Source organism: Marmota monax, unplaced genomic scaffold, assembly GCF_021218885.2.
Source record: "Marmota monax isolate L192 unplaced genomic scaffold, Marmota_monax_Labrador192_F-V1.1 WCK01_AAM20220418_F8-fsc00188, whole genome shotgun sequence".
NCBI classification, from domain to species: domain Eukaryota; kingdom Metazoa; phylum Chordata; class Mammalia; order Rodentia; family Sciuridae; genus Marmota; species Marmota monax.
The window spans coordinates 33,836-56,582 of record NW_026692655.1 but is presented as its reverse complement, the minus strand read 5'-3'; the positions used below and the strand labels follow the sequence as shown (position 1 = coordinate 56,582).

Below are 22,747 nucleotides of genomic sequence, written 5' to 3'. Positions count from 1 at the left end.
TTTAGTTCCTCACTGTTGCCAAGGCTGGCTTTGAACTTGTGATCCTTCTGTCTCAGGCTCCCAAGCTGCTGGGATTACAGATGTGTGCCACTGAGTCCAGAAATTTCTTTTCTTCTTTTCTTTTCTTTTCTTTTTTTAAAGAGAGAGAGACAGAGAGAGAGAGAGAGAGAGAGAGAGAGAGAGAGAGAGAATTTTTTTTTTTTTAATATTTATTTTTAGTTATCGGCGGACACAACATCTTTGTTTGTATGTGGTGCTGAGGATTGAACCCGGGCCGCACACATGCCAGGCGAGCGCGCTACCGCTTGAGCCACATCCCCAGGCCTGAATCCAGCAATTTCACTTTAAAAAAAAATTTTTTTTTTAGTTGTCACTTGATCTTTACTTTATTTATTTACATGTGGTACTCAGAATTGAACCCAGGTCCTCATACATGCTAGGCAAGAGCTCTACCACTGAGCTACAACCCCAGCCCAATTTCACTTTTATTTATGGCTCAATATGTATACTACAATTTCTTTATCTATCTGTTGATGGACACCTAGGCTGGTTCCATATTGTGAATTATGCCGTTATGAATGTGGTATGCATGTATGACTTTAATTCTTCAGAAAAATACAGAGAGGTATTATAGCTGAGTCATATGGTGGTTCCATGCCTAGTCTTTTGAGGAACTTCCATACTTATTTCCATAGTGGTTGTACTAATTTACAATCCTTCCAACAGCGTAAAAGTGCTCCCTTTAAAAAAATTTATTTTTTAGTTATATGTGGACATAATACCTTTATTTTATTTTTTTTATGTGGTGCTGAGGATCTAACCCAGTGTCTCATGCCTGCTAGGTAAGCTCTCTGTGAGCCACAACCCTAGCCCAAAAGTGTTCCTTTTTTCCACAACCTCTCCAGCATTTATTATTGTCATACCTTACTATGTAGTTTGTAGTTCAAAAACAATACTTTTTTTCCCCCCCACGTATGAAGTTACTTAATTCATTTCCAACTACTCTCTCAGTGGTTTGGGGCCTTTCTTCCATTAAGAATCACTGATTTCCACAAATGTTCTTTTTTTTTTGGATAATTTAAAAAATTTATTTATTTTTATTAGCTATTCAGCCACAAATGTTCTAATTTTGCCATAGCATGAGTATAGTATAAAAACCATTGTCTATAATGTAATACTACAATGCCTCCTGAAATATAATCCATCTAGGTTTGGTTTATATTTTTCTCCTATAATGAAAAAGGAACACCCAGTTCTAGGAGAGGGGTGGTGGAGGGGATGGAGATGGTGTTTCCTGTTTTGACTGTTTGAGTGCATATCAGGCCTAGGACTGCCCCTCCTGATAGGGCTACTCTTTACCGAATCTAATTACAAGTGGGTGAAAAGGACATTAGAAACCCATAGAACTGACAGTGGGCAGTTGTCTTATTTGCCTTCTCCATCCTAACATGCCTCAACAGAATGACTGTGCCTTGCAGCTGAGCTAATGAACATTGTTTGTTTCAGAGAACAAACTGAGACAGGCCAGATACCATTATTTATTTTTCTTCCTTTGTGCAGGGTGTCTCCTCCATTTATTAATCTTCACCACAACTTTGGGACAGAGTCATTCTTGTCCCTATTTTATAGTTAAGGGGACATGACACTCATTTGGAGGGAAGGAGTTGAGTTCAGAAATTGCATGTGACACCTGGAGTGGTGGCAGATGCCTGTAATCCCAATATCTTCGGAGGCTGAGCAGAAGGATCCCAAGTTCAAAGCCAGCCTCAGCAATTTAGCAAGGGCCCCCAGCAACTTAGGGAGCCTGTCTCAAAATAAAAAATAGAAAGGGGCTGAGGATGTGGCTCAGTGGTTAAAATACCCCTGGGTTCAATCTCCGGCAAAAGACAAAACAAAAAACAAACAAAAATTAAGAAAGAACGAAAAGCAAGAACATGTGATCTTGTGATGCTTGTGACGATCTTTATCCAGGAGGCTGGATTTCCCCAGAGAATAGCTTTTGGGAAGCCATTTGCTGCTTAAGGCCAAGCTAGCATCCAGCATGGGCAAAAGAATTAGGATTTTGGAGAATCAAACCAGGGAGAACTGTGCAACGTGCAGGAGTGAGCGGGAGGCAGGCACTAGGGGTACAGTTGCTGCATGCACACCAACGTCCCTTTTGAGGCACCTGGGACTAAGACTAGACGTGTGTGTGTGTGTGTGTGTGTGTGTGTCGCCCCGCCCCCTCTCGCGGACAGGGGCGGGGTCTTGCAAGAGCGACTGTGAGGGCGGTCGGCAGTAGACAGCTGCGTGCGCCGAGTCGGTGCTTTGTCTTCTTTTGCACCAAGCTCCACGCAGTGGTGCGACCCAGCCTGGCTAAACGCTCCCAAGGGCAGGGCTGGCAAAAAGACCTTTCTCCAGCCAGGACTGAAAAAGGGTCGAGGGTGAGACCTCCTAGGTCCGCTTGGGCCCCGCAGCTCTAGCGACCAAGCTCAGTGCGTCTGCTCAGCGTCGCGCCCACTTCGGGGCGCCTCGGAAACCCGGGCGATGCCTGCTCCCGAAGGCGTAGTCGTCTTTGTGCTCCGGCGGGCCGGGGCGAGCCGGTTGCTATGGGAACCCTCCTCGCAGGAGGTGGGCCTTGGCAGTCGCCCAGACTCGGTTTGGGAGTGCCGCCCCACCCCCAACCGTTTGCCAGAAAGAATCCGTGAGGTAGAGGTTTTGTGAGGGGCCTGGGGGCTGCGTTAATACAGAGGGCGCGACCGGGCTACACCCGCAAACTTCCCTAAGTCCCCTCCTGCCAAGGATTTTAAAGGTACTTTAAAGCAGGGAGGAGGGGGCGTTGTAACCTGGGGGATGTAGTCAGAGGGGACACACCCGTCACTAGGCCTTAGGTCTCCCTAGGCCACGCCCACTCGTGGGGACTAGTTGTAGGCCACGCCTCTTCTTTGGGCGCGCGGAGGGACAAGCTAAATAGAGTAGGAATCGAAGATCCTGGGCCGCTAATCGCGCGGACTAGAGCCGGCCGTCCTCCGCATGCGTCTTCCACCCCACCTTTTTCACGGCTCGCGGCTGTTCCAGCGCCTGCGCAGTTCTACCCGCTAGTTCACGAGCTGAAAGAACATGCACGGAATCACTGGGGCGCGCAAAAAGGGAGGAGCCGGCGTGATCCCTAGCGCGCGCGCTCCTGGAGTGACGCAAGAGAGCAGGCGAGTCGGGAGGATCGGGCGGATAGAGTGACACAACCAGGTTGTTGGTTGGGCGGTACGTAAGGCCGCTCTGGGAACGAGTGCGCCTATCTCACTGGCCCGCTCGGTTCTAGGAACAGATCCGGGGCAGAGGGAGGAGAGCGCAGGGTTAGGGCTTGCTGCCGCTGGGGCTGCCGCTACTGCTGCTGGGGTTTGCCGCCCGCCCGCCCGCCAGCCCGCCCGCCCGCCAGCCCGCCCGCCCGCCAGCCCGCGCTTAGCGGGCACTGACAGGGTAAGTCGGAACCCCTTACTGGGCGGATGACCGTAAAGATGAAGTAGTGTGGGAGGTCAGGGGCCTTGTGGGTGGGAGGAGAGTGGGGGCGTGTGTGTGGGGCAAGGTTCCTAAGAAGGGGCAAAAGCCCGTCGAATAGTAGTAGTAATAGCCAGCACAACAGTAGTGTCCTAGTGATATATGTCAGAACTTTGCGGAGTACCCTTATATCCTTCATTCTACGTAGCCACTAATGCAGTCTTCCTAGCTGCGTGCTGCTTTCAGACCCATTGTACAAGATGGGAAAACTGAGGTGTAAGAGGTTAAGTAGTTTATTCCGGGCCACACCTTTAGTACATGGTCAGGCTTTGAATTTGGGCTTGTCTGGCCCTAAGGCCTGTAATGTTTAAATCTTTGCCTTACCAAGGGAGACAAAAAGGAATGAGGTGCTAGAATCTCGGTGGGCAGGGCGGGGTGAGTGGGAGAGTATGGTTCGAAGTGGAAGGGTGACCCTGAACTGGAAGAGAATGACGGCGGGAGTAGGGGAGCTGACCCGAGTTTGGAACTTTGCGGGCCTCCCCCTTCTAACTCGCTGCCCCTCCTCTTTAGTTCTTGCGGCCTCACTTTTCTTTGCTGTTCTTTGACTTTGTGAATCAGAGCCATTTTGGAGGAGCCAGTGCACAGATTTGGAGCCCTCGGCCGTTTTAAGAACTGAACTGCGGTTTTCAGGGCTGGGTCTTCGGACACTGTTTTCTTCGGAGATGCATTGAGGAGACGGAGGTCAGCGGCGGCCCTTGGTGCCGCTTTTTGTACCGTGCATCTACCACTTCCTTTTTCATCTGTCTACGCACGGCAAAGCCTTTGTTCAGTGCTCTCTGGGGAGGTTCAATCTAGCGAAGTGATGTTTATTTTTTTTCCTTGCACATAGGCTAAAACCCAGAAAAAAACAAAGAGAGTATAAATGTCCTTTTCCCAAGCAAGCCTCGTACTCTGGACTGCTTGCAGGGGAAACTGGTCGCTGGCTTTATCATTAGTTGCTCTTCAAAGGTTTCCTGGATGAGCAAGAAACTCGTGTTTAGGAGTTTACATTACAGTTCATCAGGAGCGACCTGAACAGATGACTGTGCGGGTCAGCACAAGGCAGGGATCTTGGTGATTGATTTTGTGTGTGCATGTTTGTATCTGTTTATGAACATATATTTTTTTTTAAGTTTCATATGTAGCTCACGTGGGAGTCAGGTTTTGATGTCAGCTTGTAAAGTAAACATTGCTTAGTGATCAAAATCATTTTCTTTAGAAATTCCTTAGGAAAGTGCAAAGTTTGTAATTACCATTTTATTTCTGAGTACATCCAGCGCTGTCAGATTTTTTCTTCTGTTTTGAAACTTGTTACTGTTTCTTTGGTTGTAACCCAGAAAAGTATTTAGGTTATCTTTAAGGGGTTGTGCTCTGCAAATATTTGAAAGGCATGGAGTCATTCTGCCTGTGAAATGCTGGCATTGAGACGCTTAAAAGAAGGAAGATAACCCCCCCAAAACAGCATGTTTGTGGTTCCTATCTCAGACTCATTTTGGAGCAGTTGTTCACTGAGTGGAAAGTGGCAGGCCAGTTGCTGGTATTCAGTTGCTCTTTCTTTCACCTTTTTACATTACATTACATTCAGTAATTTGACTTGCTAAGTTAAATGTCCATTGAGTGACTTGTCTTGTTTTTTAGTGGTACATTAGGGACTTGCAAGCTATCATTTATTTCCCCACAGATTTTCTAGCTAAAGATTTGATGCAAGAGTGTCTTATAGATTCGATTTGGGGGGAGGGTATTGGGGATTTCCCAGGGGCATTTTACCATTGAGCTACATCCCCAGTCCTTATTTTTTATTTTGAGATAGGGTCTCCTGTCTCCCTAGGTTGCTAAGTTGCTGAGGCTGGTCTCAAATTTGTGATCCTTTTGATCCTTTTGATCCTCTTGTCTTCTTTTTGCCAGTGTTCTCTTGTGTAGTCCCCATTTGTCAGATATGTATAACAATGGCATTTTTTTTTTTTTTTTTTTTTTTTTTAAATTTTAATATTTATTTTTTAGTTTTTGGTGGACACAACATCTTTGTTTGTATGTGGTGCTGAGGATCGAACCTGGGCCGCACGCATACCAGGCGAGTGCGCTACCGCTTGAGCCACATCCCCAGCCCATGGCATTTTTTTTTTACAGTGGTTAGCATAGCGTTTTAATAACAAATTGGTAAAATGAAGGCCAAATTTTATTCTTTTTCTGTTTTTTAAAATTTTTTGGCCTCTTTCTCTTTTGTTGCTTTTGCTTTTTGCTTGGGTGGAAACATCTCTCAAAAACTCCAGACTGGAAAAAAAACAAAAACAAAAACTAAACAAACCCTATACTGATACTCACTTCCCCTAAATAAGTTGTCTTTGAAATGACACCAGAAAGGAAGTATACTTTTCAGTGAGGGAAATAGGAAGTGGTACTGATTGAACATTAAATGGAGATGGAAAATGGTTTTAACTCCTTTTGCAGGGAAAAATCATAAGCATGGTTAGAAATCTAAAATTCTGAGCATGTTCTTAATTATGGTCAGATAGTGGAATTCCTCCACATTCAGTTTAACTTCTTTCTTTTTGTCTTTATCAGTTAATTTATTAGCTTTTTTTTTTTTTTTTAGAGAGAGAGATAGAGAGAGAATTTTATTTTATTTATTTATTTATTTATTTTGGCGGACACAACATTTGTTTGTATGTGGTGCTGAGGATCGAACCCGGGCTGCACACATGCTAGGCGAGCGCGCTACTGCTTGAGCCACATCCCCAGCCCCAATTTATTAGCTTTTAATAAAACAAAAACAAGAATAAATGGATTCTCATCTAAGAAGTTTCTCTCTATATTTGTTGGGGAGATATCATATAGTCTACTTACATTTAATAAGTGTAATTTTGGAAAAACGTGTATAAGTGTAGGACACCTTGAATAAATGTTCTTAAAGGATGGTTGACAAAGCAGTAGATTGGTTTCTTGATGTTTGACAGTGCCATTTTGTTTTGTTCCAGATTCTCATAGTTCCATCTGTCAATCTTATAGAAGAGAGCAAAGATTTTTCTTGCTCTGTCCTTTGGAAACCATTCACATTCATTTTGCTGTTTCTAGGAAATTGCCCTGAATATATACACTAGAACCCATTATTATATTGTGTTCTTGGATTCATGTGATGGGCTTGCCTTAAAAGTAAAGGGGCTGGGGCTCAGGCTCAGGCTCAGCGGTAGCGCACTTGACTGGCATGTGTGAGGCAATGGGTTTGATTTTCAGCACTCATATAAATAAATAAATAAATAAATAAATAAATGAATAAAATAAAGGTCTATCAACAACTAATAAAATATATGTATTAAAAAAAAGCAAAGGCCCTTAGAATAAGCTTCTTACTTAGTCTTTTTTCTTTTTTTCTTCCTTAAGATGAGACCTTGAATGTTGCTCGGAATGTTGTTATAGGACTGGGGCCTTCTGGGATACTGAGGCAGCAAGAAGGCCTTCTTTCAAATCCTGGTTCTTGTGATCAAGTCAGAAAGATTTCAGACGGGTCAGAGTAACAGGCATAAATTTATTGTAGGGATAGAAAAAGAGAATGGGGATACTCTCAAGGGAGAGAGTGCTTCCTTTCAGACAACAGCTTTCCACATTTATTGAGATCTCAGAGAAGTTTCCAGAGAGTCCTGCCTAGGACTCTCTTTTGACTGACAGCGAAATGACATCATACTTTTAAGTTTCTACTGCCATGACCACTGTAGGCCACTTTGACCCATGCTGACCAGTTCTAATCGGAACCTGTTCTTACAGATTTTATGGTTAGGGAATATTATCCTTATTTTCCTGAATTCTGGAGTCTTGTCTGTGAAAGGGTCACAAAAGTCCCTCCCCCATCTTCAAAGTAATTTGAGTTCTTCTTATTGACATTATTTTGGGCCTTCATTTCTCCTGTAGATAACAGGTAGTTTGCTGAGGAATGTGATATATTCTGTCCAGTTTAGCCAGATGGGTCTATGGATAAATTGCTTTTTGGAAAAGAAAGCACATAGGGGTCATTTTACAGAATTATTCCTTTAACCCCATGTTCCTGCTATTCATGTCTGTATGTTTCCTGTCTGTTAATCTCAAACTAGTGATCCTCTGGCCTCAGCCTTCTGAGTAGCTGGGGTTACAGGTGTGGTCCACTGTACCTGGCCATAGTATGCTTTTTGAGTTTTTTTGTGGTGCTGGGATTGATCCAGGACCTTGAACATGTTAAACATGAGCTCTATCACTGAACCCTCTCATGTGGCATTTGTTGTAATAATAGCATTACCCTGAGGCTACATGATATTTAATTTTGTCTTTAGAATGTTTCTCTTCCCTAGTTTCATCCTGGAGGCATACCATAATTTATGTATACCTGCCATCCTCTCTTCTTACTGTTGAATTGCTATTTAGTTTTTTTTAACAATATTATGTATTTAAAACTAGACATTAGTAACTTAAATTTTGATTTTCATTGTGGTTTTTTTAAGGTTTCAAATTGATTTTTACTGTTTACAGCCTACCTTTCATAATGTAGTTGCATAAATTTAAAGATTTCATTGTCTCCAGTCGTATTTGACTTGGATTGTGGGGAAAAATAATTTCCTTTTTTGGAGAATGAAAGGAGGAGTCCCGTGTCCTTCTTATTCATCAGGAGTGTAAAGACAGGAGTGTGGACACTTGAGTGAGAGAGTTTAGGTCTCCCTTTGTTATTTTAGGCTTTCAGATATTATAAGTACATTTAAAGGGCTAAAGTGATTCCTTAAGAAATATTTCCACGATTTGCTCTTTGTGCAAAGTGATGTCAAAGTCATGGAAAAGGGCATATTTGTGGACCAAGGGAATAGTTTATCTTTAGTAGTCTGCAGAGTGCTGAAAAACTGGTTTAAGGTAGTGTTTTCAATTTTGTGCTAAAGGACAATTTGGGCATATGTCCTTTAATAACTTTAGTTTCTTCAGGTTAAAGAAATTTTGTGTGTACCTGTGTACATGTTTGTCTATCTTGACAAAGGCAAGCTTTCCTGTCATATAAAATGGAAAATAAATATGCTTATTTTATCCTTTTAGCTTAAACTAATGAAGTTATGGCAAAATGTTGTTTTGGTGTTTTTGTTTTTGTTGACATACTACTGTACTAACTTGATTTCAAAATATGTTTTTAAATCTAGATCAGATCAAACATTGGATTACTTTCTCACATAGTTAGCTAAAAGTGACTTCTCAGGTTTCTTCAGGATGCCTGCAGCACTTGTGGAGAATAGCCAGGTTATCTGCGAAGTCTGGGCCAACAATTTAGAAGAAGAGATGAGGAAGATCCGAGAAATTGTGCTCAGTTACAGTTACATTGCAATGGTAAGGAGCACTATTCTATTTGATTCACTTTCTTGTGTGGACTCAAGAATGTTTAACGTGAGATTTTGAGAAGAAATTATTATATTTCTGTAAAGCCTTGGTAAGTTAAACTTCATAGAGTTTAGTATTGTTTTTATGAAACATGAGAGTGACCAGTGGGTCTCTGAGGAAGGTGTACTCTGTAATATAACTGTTTGAAAAGTTAAAGCAGAAGTTGTATCAGTCCATAGGGTGCATCTGTTCCAGTGATATGGTGAATTTGACTATAGTGTCTTTGAAGGTTTGTTTCTAGAATTTAAAAATCATGAGCCCTCACTTAAATTCCAGATTTCTGGCATCTCTGGAAAAAAAAAAGAAGATTTGGAAATAGATGGTACATATTCCTGCCTAACTAACATCCAGTGGCTGGAGAGGACAGGCTATCTTGGCAATTCCTCTTGTAGAGAGGCATGTGCTCTCTATTTTACTCCAGGGCCCCTGGTGTGTTGCTGTTTCTTTCTTTTTTTTTTGGTACTAAGGTTTGAACTCGGGCACTCGACCACTGAGCCATATCCCCAGCCCTATTTTGTATTTTATTTAGAGACAGGGTCTCACTGAGTTGCTTAGAGCTTTGCTTTTGCTGAGGCTGGCTTTGAACTTGGGGATCCTCCTGCTTCGGTCTCCCAAGCTGCTGGGACTACAGGTGTGCGCCACCGCACTTGGCCGAGTCCTTACTGTTTTCATAGCTAGCTTGGTTTATTCTTTTATGTAAGTTACCTGGAGTTTGTGACTCCTATTTTAAAGGTAATATGGTTAAGTCTTTAGCCTAGTATTCAGAACTCTGTGATTTCTGTTCATTCTTTTTATTTAAAATAAATGTGGTGTTATTATTTTTTTCTGAGAGGCTATGTCACTTCCCTGTATTTTTATTTTAATTCATGTGTTAACTATCAATCTAGAATTTTTTTTTTTTAAAGAATGTTCTTAATTAACTCTCTGTAGTTATCCAACAACTACTTCTACTTACATCCTGCCTTGGTTGGTTGGTTATCTATCTATCTATCTATCTATTTATTTATTTTGTACTACTGGGAATTGAACCCAGGGGTGCTCTACAAGTGAGCTATATCTCTAGCCCTTTTGTTTTTTATTTTGAGATAGAGTGTCACTAAGTTGCTAAGGCTGACCTTGATTTGTAATCCTTATGCCTCAGCCTCTGGAGTAACTGGGATTCAGGCATGGACTACTGCATCCAGCTACTTAGGATTTTTATGTTTTTTATTTTTTATTTATTTATTTTTTTAAAAAGGGGGGTGGGGGGGAGAGAGAGAGAGAGAGAGAGAGAGAGAGAGAATTTTTTTTTAATATTTATTTTTTAGTTTTTCGGCAGACACAACATCTTTGTTTGTATGTGGTGCTGAGGATCGGACCTGGGCCGCACGCATGCCAGGCGAGTGCGCTACCGCTTGAGCCACATCCCCAGCCCAGGATTTTTAAATAGTTGTGCAAAGCTTTATGATTCTAGTGCTTCTTCAGTAGATATAAAAAGATCACTATTTTAAAATAGATTTTTTTGTGCTCAAGTGTGGGGTTTATCTCATAACTTTTATATATTGAAGCAAAATTTTATTGATGTAAATTTGTATTTCTGAATTATCAATTTGTGAAACCTAATGAGAGACTTTTTCCTTTTTTAGGACACAGAATTTCCCGGTGTTGTGGTCCGACCAATTGGTGAATTTCGTAGTTCCATAGATTACCAGTATCAGCTTCTGCGGTGCAATGTTGACCTTTTAAAAATTATCCAGCTGGGCCTTACATTCACAAATGAGAAGGGAGAATATCCTTCTGGAATTAATACTTGGCAGTTCAATTTCAAATTCAATCTTACGTAAGTTTCTGAGACACTTCTCAGTGTTACTCATTGATCTGCTATATCAGTGCAAACTGTGATTTCTACTGATTTTAAGTTTTGTTTCTCCTGAACCCAGCTAGATGTTGAACAGAATATAGTCAAACAGAGAATGGAATAGGGAATCTTAGAAACCCACTTAAAGAATTCTTAAAACTTAACATGAAAGACAACTTTGGGTTGAGAGTGTAGATCAGTGGTAGAGACTTTCCTAGCATGCACCCTAGATGTAATCTCCAGCACCAAAAAAAAAAAAGACAACTCAATTAAAAATTGGTGCTGGTCATTGTGGAGCTTGCCAAGCTACTGAGGAGGCTGAGACATAAGGATCACAAATTAGCAGTACCCTAGCAACTTAGTGAAACCCTGTCTCAAAATAAAAAATGAAAAGGGCTGGGGATGTGGCTCAGTAGCTAAGCACCCCTGGGTTCAGTCCCAGTATCAAAAAAAAAAAAAAAAAAGGAAATGGCAAATAATCTGAATAGGGGTTTTGCCAGAGAAGATACAGAAATGGCCAGCTGGTGAGAAAGATGCTCAATAATTAGTCAAATCAAAACCACACTACTGGGCCTGGGGTTGTGGCTCAGTGGTAGAGTGTTCACCTAGCATGCATGAGACACTGGGTTCGATCCTCAGAACCACATAAATGTAAAATAAATATATTGTGTCCACCTAAAACTAAAATATAAATATTAAAAAACCTCCCACTACTTCACATCTACTGGAGTGGCTATAGTCAAAAAAGATATAATGACTTAGAATAATATTTAATAATTAACAGAATTTAGCATAATGTAATTGAGTGTTGGTGAAGGTGTGGATATATTGAAATCCTCATACATTGCTATTGGGAAAGGTAGAATTCTTTGAACTATATTGGATAATAGTTTGACAGTTTCTCAAAAAGTTAAAGAGTTGCCATGTGACCCAGCAGTTCCACTGCTGGGGTTATGCACAAGAGAAGTGAAAGCTTTACTTATTTAAAAACTGTACATAAGTTCATAGCACATTATTCAGAAGAGCCCAAAAAAGGAAATGATCCGAATGTCTATGATTTGGGGAATGGATAAATAAAATGTGGTTTGTCCATGTGAAATAATGTTATTTTATTTTTTGTGGGTTACTGAGGATTGAACTCACTCAACCACTGAGCCACATCCCCAGTCCTATTTTGTGTTTTATTAGAGACGGTTTCACTGAGTTGCTTAGCGCCTCGCTCTTGCTGAGGCTGGCTTTGAACTCATGATCCTTATGAAAAGGAGTGAAGTTATGATTCATGCTGCACATAGAGGAACCTTGAAGCATTGTCTGTTTTTTAAGAATAATTTTTTGACTGTTATTCATGTGTTTTGGAAATCTCTTTGAGGTTCAGATAATTTTAGGAAGTGATTGAATCTTTCAGATCATAGTGTTTTTTTTTTTTTTTTTGTTTAAATATTTTTTAGTTATCAATGGATATTTTATTAATTAATTAATTTATTTGCGGTACTGAGGATTGAACCCAGGGCCTCACACTTGCCAGGCAAGTATTCTCCCACTGAGCCATAACCCTAGCCCTGTAATGGTTTTCTTTATGATTATTTCATGCAATTATATCTGGAAACAAAATTGTGAAATCTAGGTGTTGGGGTTGTGGCTCAGCGGTAGAGCGCTTGCCTAGCACCTGCAAGGCCCCTTAGCACCACATAAAAATAAGTAAATAAAATAAGGGTATTATGTCCAACTACAACTAAAAAATAAATATGTAAAAAAAAATTTGTGAAATCTAGTGGAAAAGGAGTTATTTAGCTTAATATATTTTCCTATTTTTGTATTTTGTGGTATTATAAATATTACTCTATTTAAATTGATGAGAATATCTTTACAGTGAAATATTATGCCAGAGTTAAAAAGGATGTTATTGAGTATTGATTTCAAAAGGTAATCTATGGTACACAGATATAGGGATGCAGTTATATTTGTGTAGGTAGAGAAAATAGTACTATAAAAATAAATAGTTATTTCTGTAGGGTAGCATTATATAAACATTAATAATATAATTATCTCTCTCTCTCTCTCTCTTTCTCTCTCTCTCTCTCTCTCTCTCTCTCTCTATATATATATATATATATATATATATATTTTACACACAGGAAATTTGTATCTTTTGTAATTAGGACATTTAGCTGGGGCAAAAATCTCATTTTTCCATCTATCACAGAAATAAGGTTTTTTGCTTTGTATGCTTGCTGAAATACTGGAAGAAATTAATGAAATGAAAGATCTTTTTTTTTTTTTTTTGGTGGTGCTGGGGGATTGAACCTAGGGCCTTGTTCATGTGAGGCAAGCACTCTATCAATTGAGCTATATCTCCAGCTATATCTCTATTTTTAAATTATGAAAAGTATTTCAAGAATATGTGTACTATAAATACAAGTTGATGGTACTGTAGTTGCCTCCTACTTGTTTTGTGATCCACCAGCTAATTAAGAGAACACTTTGTTTTTCAGAGAGGACATGTACTCTCAGGATTCCATAGACCTCCTTGCTAACTCAGGACTACAGTTTCAGAAGCATGAAGAGGAAGGGATTGACACGCTGCACTTTGCAGAGCTGCTTATGACATCAGGAGTGGTTCTCTGTGACAATGTCAAATGGCTTTCATTTCACAGGTCAGTTCTGGAGAATGAGTATCTCTCTCTTCTTACCCTTTAGCAAGAATTGAATTATTAGTTATTTTTGGAGTCCTGTTGGCTCTGTTCTATTCATCAGCAGCAGTTAGAAGTTGAAAATTATAACTGGGCACAGTGGTGCGTTCCTGTAATCCTAGCTACTCTGGAGGCTGAGGCGGGAGGATTGAAAGTTCAAGGCTAATCCGAGCAACTTAGACCCTGCCTCAACAATAAAAAATAAAAATGGCTGGAGATGTAGTTCAGTGATTGAACCCCTGGCTTCAAACCTTAGTACTGAAGAAAAAAAAAACAAAAACAAAAAACCAAAACTCAAATGGTACTTACTTATAAGCTTCAGTTTTTCAGAAAACACTTTGAACATGTTGGTGATTATATTGGTTTATGTTACATAGTATTGGACCCATCATTTGGCCATCAGTGGCTGTGTTTCCAAGTGGAAAGATGGAGGTTGGAAAGGATTACACACTTGGTTGTCTTTGTACTTACTCTGGAGTTTCCCAGTTATTCAAAATGCAGATTCCTGTTAGTCTTTTCAGTACTTTTGGATTTTTTTTTTTTTTTGGTACTGGGGATTGAATCCAGAGGCCCTCAACCACTGAGCCACATCCCCAGCCCTTTTTTTAATTTAGAGAGTGGGTCTCCCTAAGTTGCTTAGGACCTCGCTAAGTTGCTGAGGCTGACTTTGAACTTGTGATCCTCCTGCTTCAGCCTCCCAAGCCATTGGGATTACAGGCATGCATCACGGCACCTGGCACTTAAATTTTTGATGAATCAAACCCACATTTATAAATCCTTGGGTTCTCTTGTATTTCTTGCATGATAGCCTGTTATATGTTACTTAGTAGAAAGTTCACATTATAGTGGAGTATACTATTTGGAAGATTGAAAGCTCCTAACATGAAGTAGCATTATAAAGTTTAAGAAATAAAGTGGTTGAACATTGGGATCTGGTAACTGCTGCTTTTTTTTTTTTTAATTTCCTTGCTTTATTCTCTCTTATAGTGGCTATGATTTTGGCTACATGGTAAAGTTGCTTACAGATTCTCGTTTGCCAGAAGAAGAACATGAATTCTTTCATATTTTGAATCTTTTCTTTCCATCTATTTATGATGTGAAATACCTGATGAAGAGTTGCAAAAATCTTAAGGTACAGAATATTTTTCTTAATATTAGCAAAGAGAAAAACAGAAAAGCAGACTTGTCATTTTGCTTTATCCCTGTGTGTTCTGTATGCATTCTTTTTTTTTTTTTTTTTTTTTTGGTATTGGGGATTGAACTCAGGGGCACTTGGCCACTGAACCACATCCCCAGCCCTATTTTGTATTTTATTTAGATACAGGGGCTCACTGAGTTGCTTAGCGCCTCAGCCTCCTGAGCTGCTGGGATTACAGGCATGCGCTACCAAGCCTGGCCCCTGCATCATTCTTGAGTTTCTGCTGGGTGCCAGCATTCTGCTAGATAGGGTGTCATATAGGACTGATTTTTTTTTTTTAATTAGTTGTTCAAAACATTACATAGCTCTTGACATATCATATTTCATACATTTGAATCAAGTGGGTTATGAACTCCCATTTTTCCCCCATATACAGATTACAGAATCACATCAGTTACACATCCACGTTTTTACATACTAGTGTCTGTTATATTCTGCTGTCTTTGCTATCCTCTACTATCCCCCCCCCCCTCCCCTCCCCTCCCATCTTCTCTCTCTACCCCTACTGTACTTCATTTCTCTCCCTTTTTTTCCCCCCCTTTCCCTTCAGCTCCTCTTATAGGACTGATTGATGTAGGATTTATTATTATTATTTTTTTAGTTGTTGATAGACCTTTATTTTGTTTATTTATATGTGGTGCTGAGAATTGAACCCAGTGCCTCACACATGCCAGGCAAGTGGGCTACCACTGAGCCCCAGTCCCAACTCTGATACAGGATTTTGTTTGGCAGTTGTCCATGCGGGATGACCTGGGCATGAAGGGAGTTCTCTGTTTCTCTCATTCTAAGGCAATGTTCTTCACCTGAGGCCCACAAAACCAGGGAAATATCTGGTAACATGAGGTGTATGTTCAGTGTGTTAGGGATGGGCTCTATGTTGTGTCAGATTCTCAGAGGGGTTCTTAACCTTAAAAGTTCAAGAAGTCACTACCCTAATGAATTGTTGGCATAAGAGATTTGCTATCTAGAACTGGATTGGTGTTTATCATTTATTTAACCCATTTCTATATTAAAAATGTAGAAAAGAAAGGAGTCAGAAACAGAATGTAACACAATGTATCAGTTGGAGTGAAGTAGAGTTAAACACCAAAAAGAGGATTGGGAGGCATATTAAGTAAATGGCCTCACTTCTTGCCACCACAATAAAATGAACTCACAAGTGGACTTAGTTGAATCCAGTAGGGTAGTGTTGGGTCTATAATATTGTCTGTTCTCTGGAAATCTCCAGGGAGGTCTTCAGGAAGTTGCTGATCAGTTGGATTTGCAGAGAATTGGAAGGCAGCACCAGGCAGGCTCAGACTCACTACTGACGGGAATGGCATTCTTCAGGATGAAAGAGGTAAACTCCATTGACTATGAGGACCTCTCTGAAGCTATTTGCTATTTAGAAATGGATTGGCAACTAACTTGCTGAAGGATAAGGAGGTTGGTGATCTTTGTGGGCTGAGTTTGTCAAACCTTTATAGTTTCTGCTGGAAGTTAGTGGCCACTCTGAGAGCAGTTGTTTTTGTTTATTATGGTACATAATCAAATGTAGTTTGAGAGGCAGAAGCATTCTGAAGTGAACCACTTCAGAATACTCAAGTATTCTTGAGCATACTCAAGTCCAGAGTATATTTGGTGTTCCTAGCTGCTCTAATTCTTTAAGTTATTTATTTTTCTTATTTTAGGAACACAAACACATTTGTTAGGCCACTCATTTATGTATTGCTGAATTCTGTTAATTGTTAAATACATGGAGTTTACTCTAATTCATTAATGAACACTGAATATTTCCTTTGATTTCTTACTTAATCCTAAGTTTTAAAATGTATTTGAAGAGATAGAAGAGTGAAAAACTGCTTTGAAAAATTAAAATGATTTTATTGACACCTTTGAGAAGTGAATTAGATTAATTGATATGTTTCCTTGTGTTATTCCTAGTCACAAACCACACTGTTAGCCATGTTCTGGGAAATTGTGTTAGTCCACATTCCATCACTGTGATAAAATACCTAAATTGGGCTCTGTGTTGTGTCTGATTCTCAGAGGGGTTCTTAACCATAAAAGTTCAAGAAGTCACTACCCTAATGAATTGTTGGCATAAGAGGTTTGTTGTCTAGAACTGGATTGGCGTTTATCATTTATTTAACCAATTTCTATATTAAAAATGTAGAAAAGAAAGGAGCCAGAGATATTCAACTTAAGGTGGAGAAGTCAGTTTTGGCTCACAGTTTCAGAAATCAGTTTTGGCTCACAGATGTTATTGGCTTTGTAGTCTTGGGGCTGTGGTGAGTCACAAAATCATGTTTGAGAGTGGGTGGTGGAGGAGGCCTGTTTACCTCATGGTGGCTGGGAAGTAGGGAGAAGGAGGCGCTGGAGTCCCAGTACCCCTTCAAGGGCGCCCCCTCAGTGATCTAACTTACTTCCACTAGACCTTACCTCCTAAAGGTGCACCACCTCCCAGTAATGCCACATACTGGAGGCCTTCAACACATGGCCTTTGGGGGACATTGGAGATCTTATCTGTAACATTCTGCCTTTGACCACCAAAGGCTCATGTCCATCTCACAGTGCAAAATACATTGAGTCCATCTCCAAGAATTTTCAGATTGTTATAGTTACAGCATTCCTCCAGTGTTCAAACTCTCCTGAGACTTAAAGCAAACAGCTTTTAGCTCCAGTAAAAAAAAATAAACAAACAAAAAAAACCCTAATTTTCAATTACATATTTCCAAGATAAAATGGCGTAGGGTAAACATTCCCATTCCAGAAGGGAGAAACAGGGCCTAGGAAAGGAAGGATTGAGCCAAAGCAAGACTGAAAACAAGCAGGGCTAACATTAAATCCTGTAGTTTTGTCCAGCATCCTGTGTACACGGTGGCATGATGTGAATTCCAAAGGACTTGGACAGCTCTGCCTTCATGGCTACAGACCATGTGGCCACTTTTGGGCTGGTTCTGCTTGTGTTGTACTTCCCTTGCCCAGACATTTTGTGGCTTCCTTGAGCAGATGTTTTTTGTTTTGGGCATCTAACTTCCTGGGGTCTCCAGTGCAGCTTTGGCTTTACTGTCATGAATTTATGTCATGTATCACAGCTTTATGTGTCACCCTGTCAGGGGCTGCTTACAGGCATTTGACCCTGACATATACTGCTTGGTTCCCTGGCTTTCCTATGAAATCTTGGTGGAAGCCTTTGGGACCCCATAATTCTTGACATTCTGCACGCAAAGTCAGCATCATATGGACTGCCACGGTTTGTGGCTGCCTGAGCTATTCCTGGGTCCATTTGAATCCTAGCTGCAACAGCCTTAGTGCCTTGATAGCTGAACAAAGAAAACAAGAAAAACAATTCTATACATATCTCTGTGAGCAGGGAACCCAAGGATAGTGGTGGTGGGGTTTTTTCCTAAATCTTTGAGCCTGCCTTAGGTGGGGTCTTGATGATCCCTGAGGTGTCCTCAAGGCATCTTTCCTGTTGTCCTTGAATAAAGTACTTTGCTTCCTTTTAATGATTTTCATGGCACTAATTTCTTTGCTCCAACTTTAAATAGACTTCTTTTCTGATCAAATTGCATGTTTTCCAGATCTTTCTGCTCTGATTTTTGCTCCCAGTTTCGCTATAAATCTGGCTAAAAGAAGCTAGCAGTATCCATGCTGTTGCCTGAATGCTCTGCTTTTTTGAAATTTCCTCTGCCACATAAACTTGTCTTTCATTTTTAAACTCAGCCTCCTACGAAGTTTCAGGGCATGAACAAAATGTAGACTTCTTAGCCAGAAATGTAACAAAAATGGACTTGAATCCATTTCCCAAGAGTCCTATTTCTCTGAAACCTCATTAGCACAGCCTTTACTGTCTGCATTCCTATCAGCATTTTGATTTGGGCTCCTACCAGAATTACCCATTAATCTCCACTCTAGCAATTCAGGCTTTCTCTCACCCCCTTTTCCACACTTTTCCAACTTCTTCCTGCAAACCAGTTCTAAAGACTTCTGAGCCATATTGTGGGGAACAGTCACCAGTTTTCTGTTAGCTTTTGATTGCTGTGACAAAATACCCAAGACAATCAAAAGGATGAAAAGTTTATTTTGGCTTATATTTTCAGAGGTTTGAGTTTATTGTTGGTTGAATATTGTTTTTGGACCAATGGCAGACCAGCATGACTGGGAATGTGTGGAAGAGATTTGTTCACTTCATGGCTGCTAGGAAGTAGAGAGAAGGGAAGGGGCAGGGTTCCAATAAATAGCCCCTTAAGGGCATACCCCTAATGACCTCCTTCCTCACACCAGGCCCCACCTCCTAAATGTTCTGCCACCTTCCAGTAGTACCACAGGCTTGTGACCAAGCTTCATTATGGCCTTTGGGGAAAACATTTAAGATCCAAACCATAACAGAAGTGTTTTGGGTCGGTGGTTCTCAACTGGGAATGATTTTGCTTATCCCAGTAATGTCTGGGGACATTTTGGGTCACCATAACTTGGTGGGGGAGGATGGTGTGTTGCTGGGCAGGAACATTGCTAAACATCCTGATACACTGCCAAATAAAGAATTATCTTGCCCTGTAGTGACATTGTTGAAATATCCTGCTTTAAGTGCTCAATGTCCATAACTCATGCCTTGTAACATTTCTGTTATCCCATTTTATACATAAGAACCATGGCTTAAAAATTCTTGAAATGACATTGCCAGAGTCACAAGGTGAGTCAGTCTGAGTCCAGAGCCCAAATTCTTAACTGCTGACTCGCCTGTGAAAGAGAAGGGGCAGGGGTACTAAACAGTACAGGGATCCTGCGGTAAGCAAATTCCTGGGAGGTCTGAGTTTGCTTAGGAGACAGTCTATGTTTAGAGAAAGAATGAAAAGACTATGTACAGGAAAGGTGTGGAGCCCTTTAAAATTAGTTTCTAGTTTGCTAGATTTTCAGGGTTTTTAGAGAGCTGAGAGGGGTGATGTGGCAGTGTTTAGACTGGTGTGACTCCTGGACTGATTCTCACTGCAGTTCTCTGTCCTACTCTGCAGTTATTTTTTGAGGACAGTATTGATGATGCCAAGTACTGTGGCCGGCTCTATGGCCTAGGCACGGGAGTGGCCCAGAAACAGAATGAGGATGTGGACTCTGCCCAGGAGAAGATGAGCATCCTGGCGATTATCAACAACATGCAGCAGTGATGGTGGCAGGCTCTGCTGGGTGGGCCCGATCCCAGAGTGGTGCTTCCTGTGCTGACTGTGTACTCATCTTCCCCAAGAGAGAACACTTTTGAGCAAACTGTACCTGCCATCTGCATCGAGCAGAAAGACTTGTTTTACTGAAGACAGAAGATGTCTTTATTTTAGATCCAGAAGAGGGGAATTTGCTCTGAATTTGTAAACAAGTCTTCCCTGTTCCTCATCCCCACGCCTCTCCTCTCCTGTTGCCTCTTACCACCAGCATCCAGGGCTCATTTGACACCTTTTAAAATATCCAGGACAGGTCTGAAACAAACTAGTAAAATGTATATAACTCTTACCTGTTGTCATTCTTTTTATTTTAAATTTGTTGCTGATCTCTAATGAAAGATTCTTGCTATGGTTCTCAGCTGAGCTGAGCGCTTCCAGGGAAAATGGTACAAAATGGTGTTCTTGGGAAATGGGTTATACATTTTGAGGTTTTTCCCTTTCCTTTTTTGACCCTTCTTGAGGACATTTACTTTTCTCATACTTTGGTAGTCCTTGATGTACTGTTATATGGAAATGAATTGCCCACTGCTGAAATTTGAAGACAATTTTACATCATCTGTCTACCCTTCATTCATGATCAACTCCAGGATGGATATTAAGTTGACCACTAAAGTACCTTGAAGTCTGTTCCACTGTGCCATTGAGATTTGGTATCACTCAGGCATCATCTGAGGTCATTTTAAGTTTCATATAATGAATACGATCCTGAAGGAAATGAGTAAGTTCAGATTTTAGGGTCTTATGCATATTGTATTTTTAATAATGTGCTTTCAGATGGTTGTCTGTATTCTCCCACCTCTTCTCCATTTTCCCTGTTTAACTTTCAGCAAACTCCAGGAATTAGATGGATTAATGAGTACCAGGAACGAGACTCTTTTAAGAAAGTTACAGTAACTTATAAATAGGGCAGTAAAGGAACTTGGTTTGGAGAGATCTCTTGGAGTAATATCCCACAAATGGGGATAGAAAGCTCAGGACTTTTTTTTTTTTTTAAACTAATCATTTAAAAAGTACACTGTGATTTTTCGAATGACTACAGAATGGAGTTTTGAAAAACCAAAAACCTCTTTGGAATGGTGGAAATAAAAACCAGTAATTCGCTGAAGTGGATGAATAATCTTGCATTTTAAAAGCTTATGGAAAACTCAATTTGAAATGATTAAAAAATGTCAAGTATTATAAGCTGGTATTTAAGATGCTTGTAAATATAATTTATGTTTTTAATTTTGTAAAATAAAGATTTTTTTAACCACTGGCATGAAGGTTTGGTCTTTGGAAGATGGAATGACGCGGAAGGGTCTTGCCTTTATTATGTTACATTCAAAACATTTCATCTGGTAGGAACTTACTAAGGAGCACCAGTGGACAGAATTGTCTGCTTCTTACACTGCTGTCAAGCCTTGCTACGAAATCAATTTTATTTTCTGGGGCCACTCATCATCTTTGGTGGATTAGCTTGTTGTTAATTAATGGAATTCTTTAGGATGTACGAATGTGAGGTATGCTAGACTTGGCTCAGGGTATTGTTTCTGTCTTTCTATTCTACTGCATAAAAATGTGGAATTATAAATCCAAAACAGAGCTAATATTTAAAAATTTGTATCCAGTCTGGGTTTTGTTGTTGCCCAGGCCAACCTTGAACACCTGGGCTCAAGCTGTCCTACTGCCTTAGCCTCCTGTACAGCTGGGACTACAGGCTTGTACCACTGTGCCCAGCAGATCTAATTTTGGCTGGGAGGGAGGTTGTGTATAAGAGGATATTTATTACTGTAAAATTTGGAAAGCTGCACTCAGCAGTCAAGGAACCCTGGCACTAATGAGTCTCTTACAGGTGTCCTTCCAAATTTGGATTAAAATAGGGATTTATCTTTTCTACAACTGAGAACAGAATTACATGTCAGGAGAAATGCTGAGATGAAGGGTTGAGGAACCCAAATGTTGAGTAGAGGTCTGATCACTGCACGGGAGAGGCTTGAGGTTATTAAAGTGGTTTTAACTAAAGAACTGGCCAGAACTCTGCATAGTGTGTAAGTAGTCATTTTCAGAAAAGCATGGCGTAGAAGGGTCAACTTTGGGTATAGTTCAATCCTATATATATTGCCCAATATTTTGAATTCCCGTGTTCTGTTGTTCTGGTAAGGTGGACTGTCAACCACAAGCCACTGCTGGAATGAATGAAGTCACTTTAGAGCTCTTTTAAGTCCAAGCTACCAGTGAATTAATTTTCTCATTTATTCAAGTCAGTGAATTCTCATTGAGCACCTACAAAGTACTGGGCACTTGCTAGGGTCTCTACCCTCCCTGGAGTTTACAATTTCCCTGTGTTGTCAGACAGTAAATAATTCATACAAATAGAGTTTAACGTATGAGTAACTGGGGTTGACATTGAGGGAGTATTTTCAGAGAAAGGGCATTTAGGCTGAGAACTAAAAACGGGTTAAGTCATCCAGGGGAACAATATAGGTAAACCCCCAGAGGTGACAGAATTAAAGTTGGTGTGTTCCAGCAATAAAGACTATTGTGGCTGGAATCTAGGAACAGGATGATAGTAGCCAAGAGGTGGCATGGGAACAGGCTTGCCCATGTAAACTACATTGAAGATTTGTATCTCCCCCCTCCCCTCGCAAGACTCATGGGAAAGGTTGTTAAGAAGGGAACTCATGAAGCTAGAGGAAGAATGGAGAATTAGTAATAAGCGTGCATTCAGAGAAACTCTGGAAGGCCACTGCAATCATCCAGGTAACTAGGTGGTGGTAACCAGATGTTGATCTGGGATGTTGTAGGGGTAGGGGGAAATTAGAGATGAAGAACCAAAACGATTGCTTTGCCACTGAAGTACCTGAGTCATCTGCTTGGTGCTCTGGCTTATTATGGTTCTGATAATTAGGGAGATATAAATGATAATTATTTACTCAAATTATAATAAACATACTAT

The 22,747-nt window shown here is 40.5% G+C and overlaps 1 protein-coding gene across 3 annotated transcripts; it reads left to right on the top strand.

The window, feature by feature from the left end:
- The first annotated feature begins 2,769 nt into the window (after positions 1 to 2,769).
- Cnot8 (CCR4-NOT transcription complex subunit 8) lies at positions 2,770 to 21,070 on the top strand. 3 transcript variants are annotated; one of them, XM_046446383.1, is made up of 7 exons: positions 2,770 to 2,791; positions 8,658 to 8,841; positions 10,518 to 10,711; positions 13,222 to 13,383; positions 14,407 to 14,551; positions 15,846 to 15,956; positions 19,615 to 21,070. In XM_046446383.1, exons 2-7 carry the CDS (start codon positions 8,725 to 8,727, stop codon positions 19,762 to 19,764), a joined length of 879 nt encoding a protein of 292 aa, XP_046302339.1. In that variant the 5' UTR covers positions 2,770 to 2,791; positions 8,658 to 8,724; the 3' UTR covers positions 19,765 to 21,070. The 3 variants fall into 3 exon arrangements, with proteins under 3 accessions (XP_046302339.1, XP_046302337.1, XP_046302338.1); XM_046446381.1 differs by lacking the exon at positions 2,770 to 2,791 and adding an exon at positions 3,401 to 3,456; XM_046446382.2 differs by lacking the exon at positions 2,770 to 2,791 and adding an exon at positions 4,093 to 4,215.
- Positions 21,071 to 22,747: the final 1,677 nt, after the last annotated feature.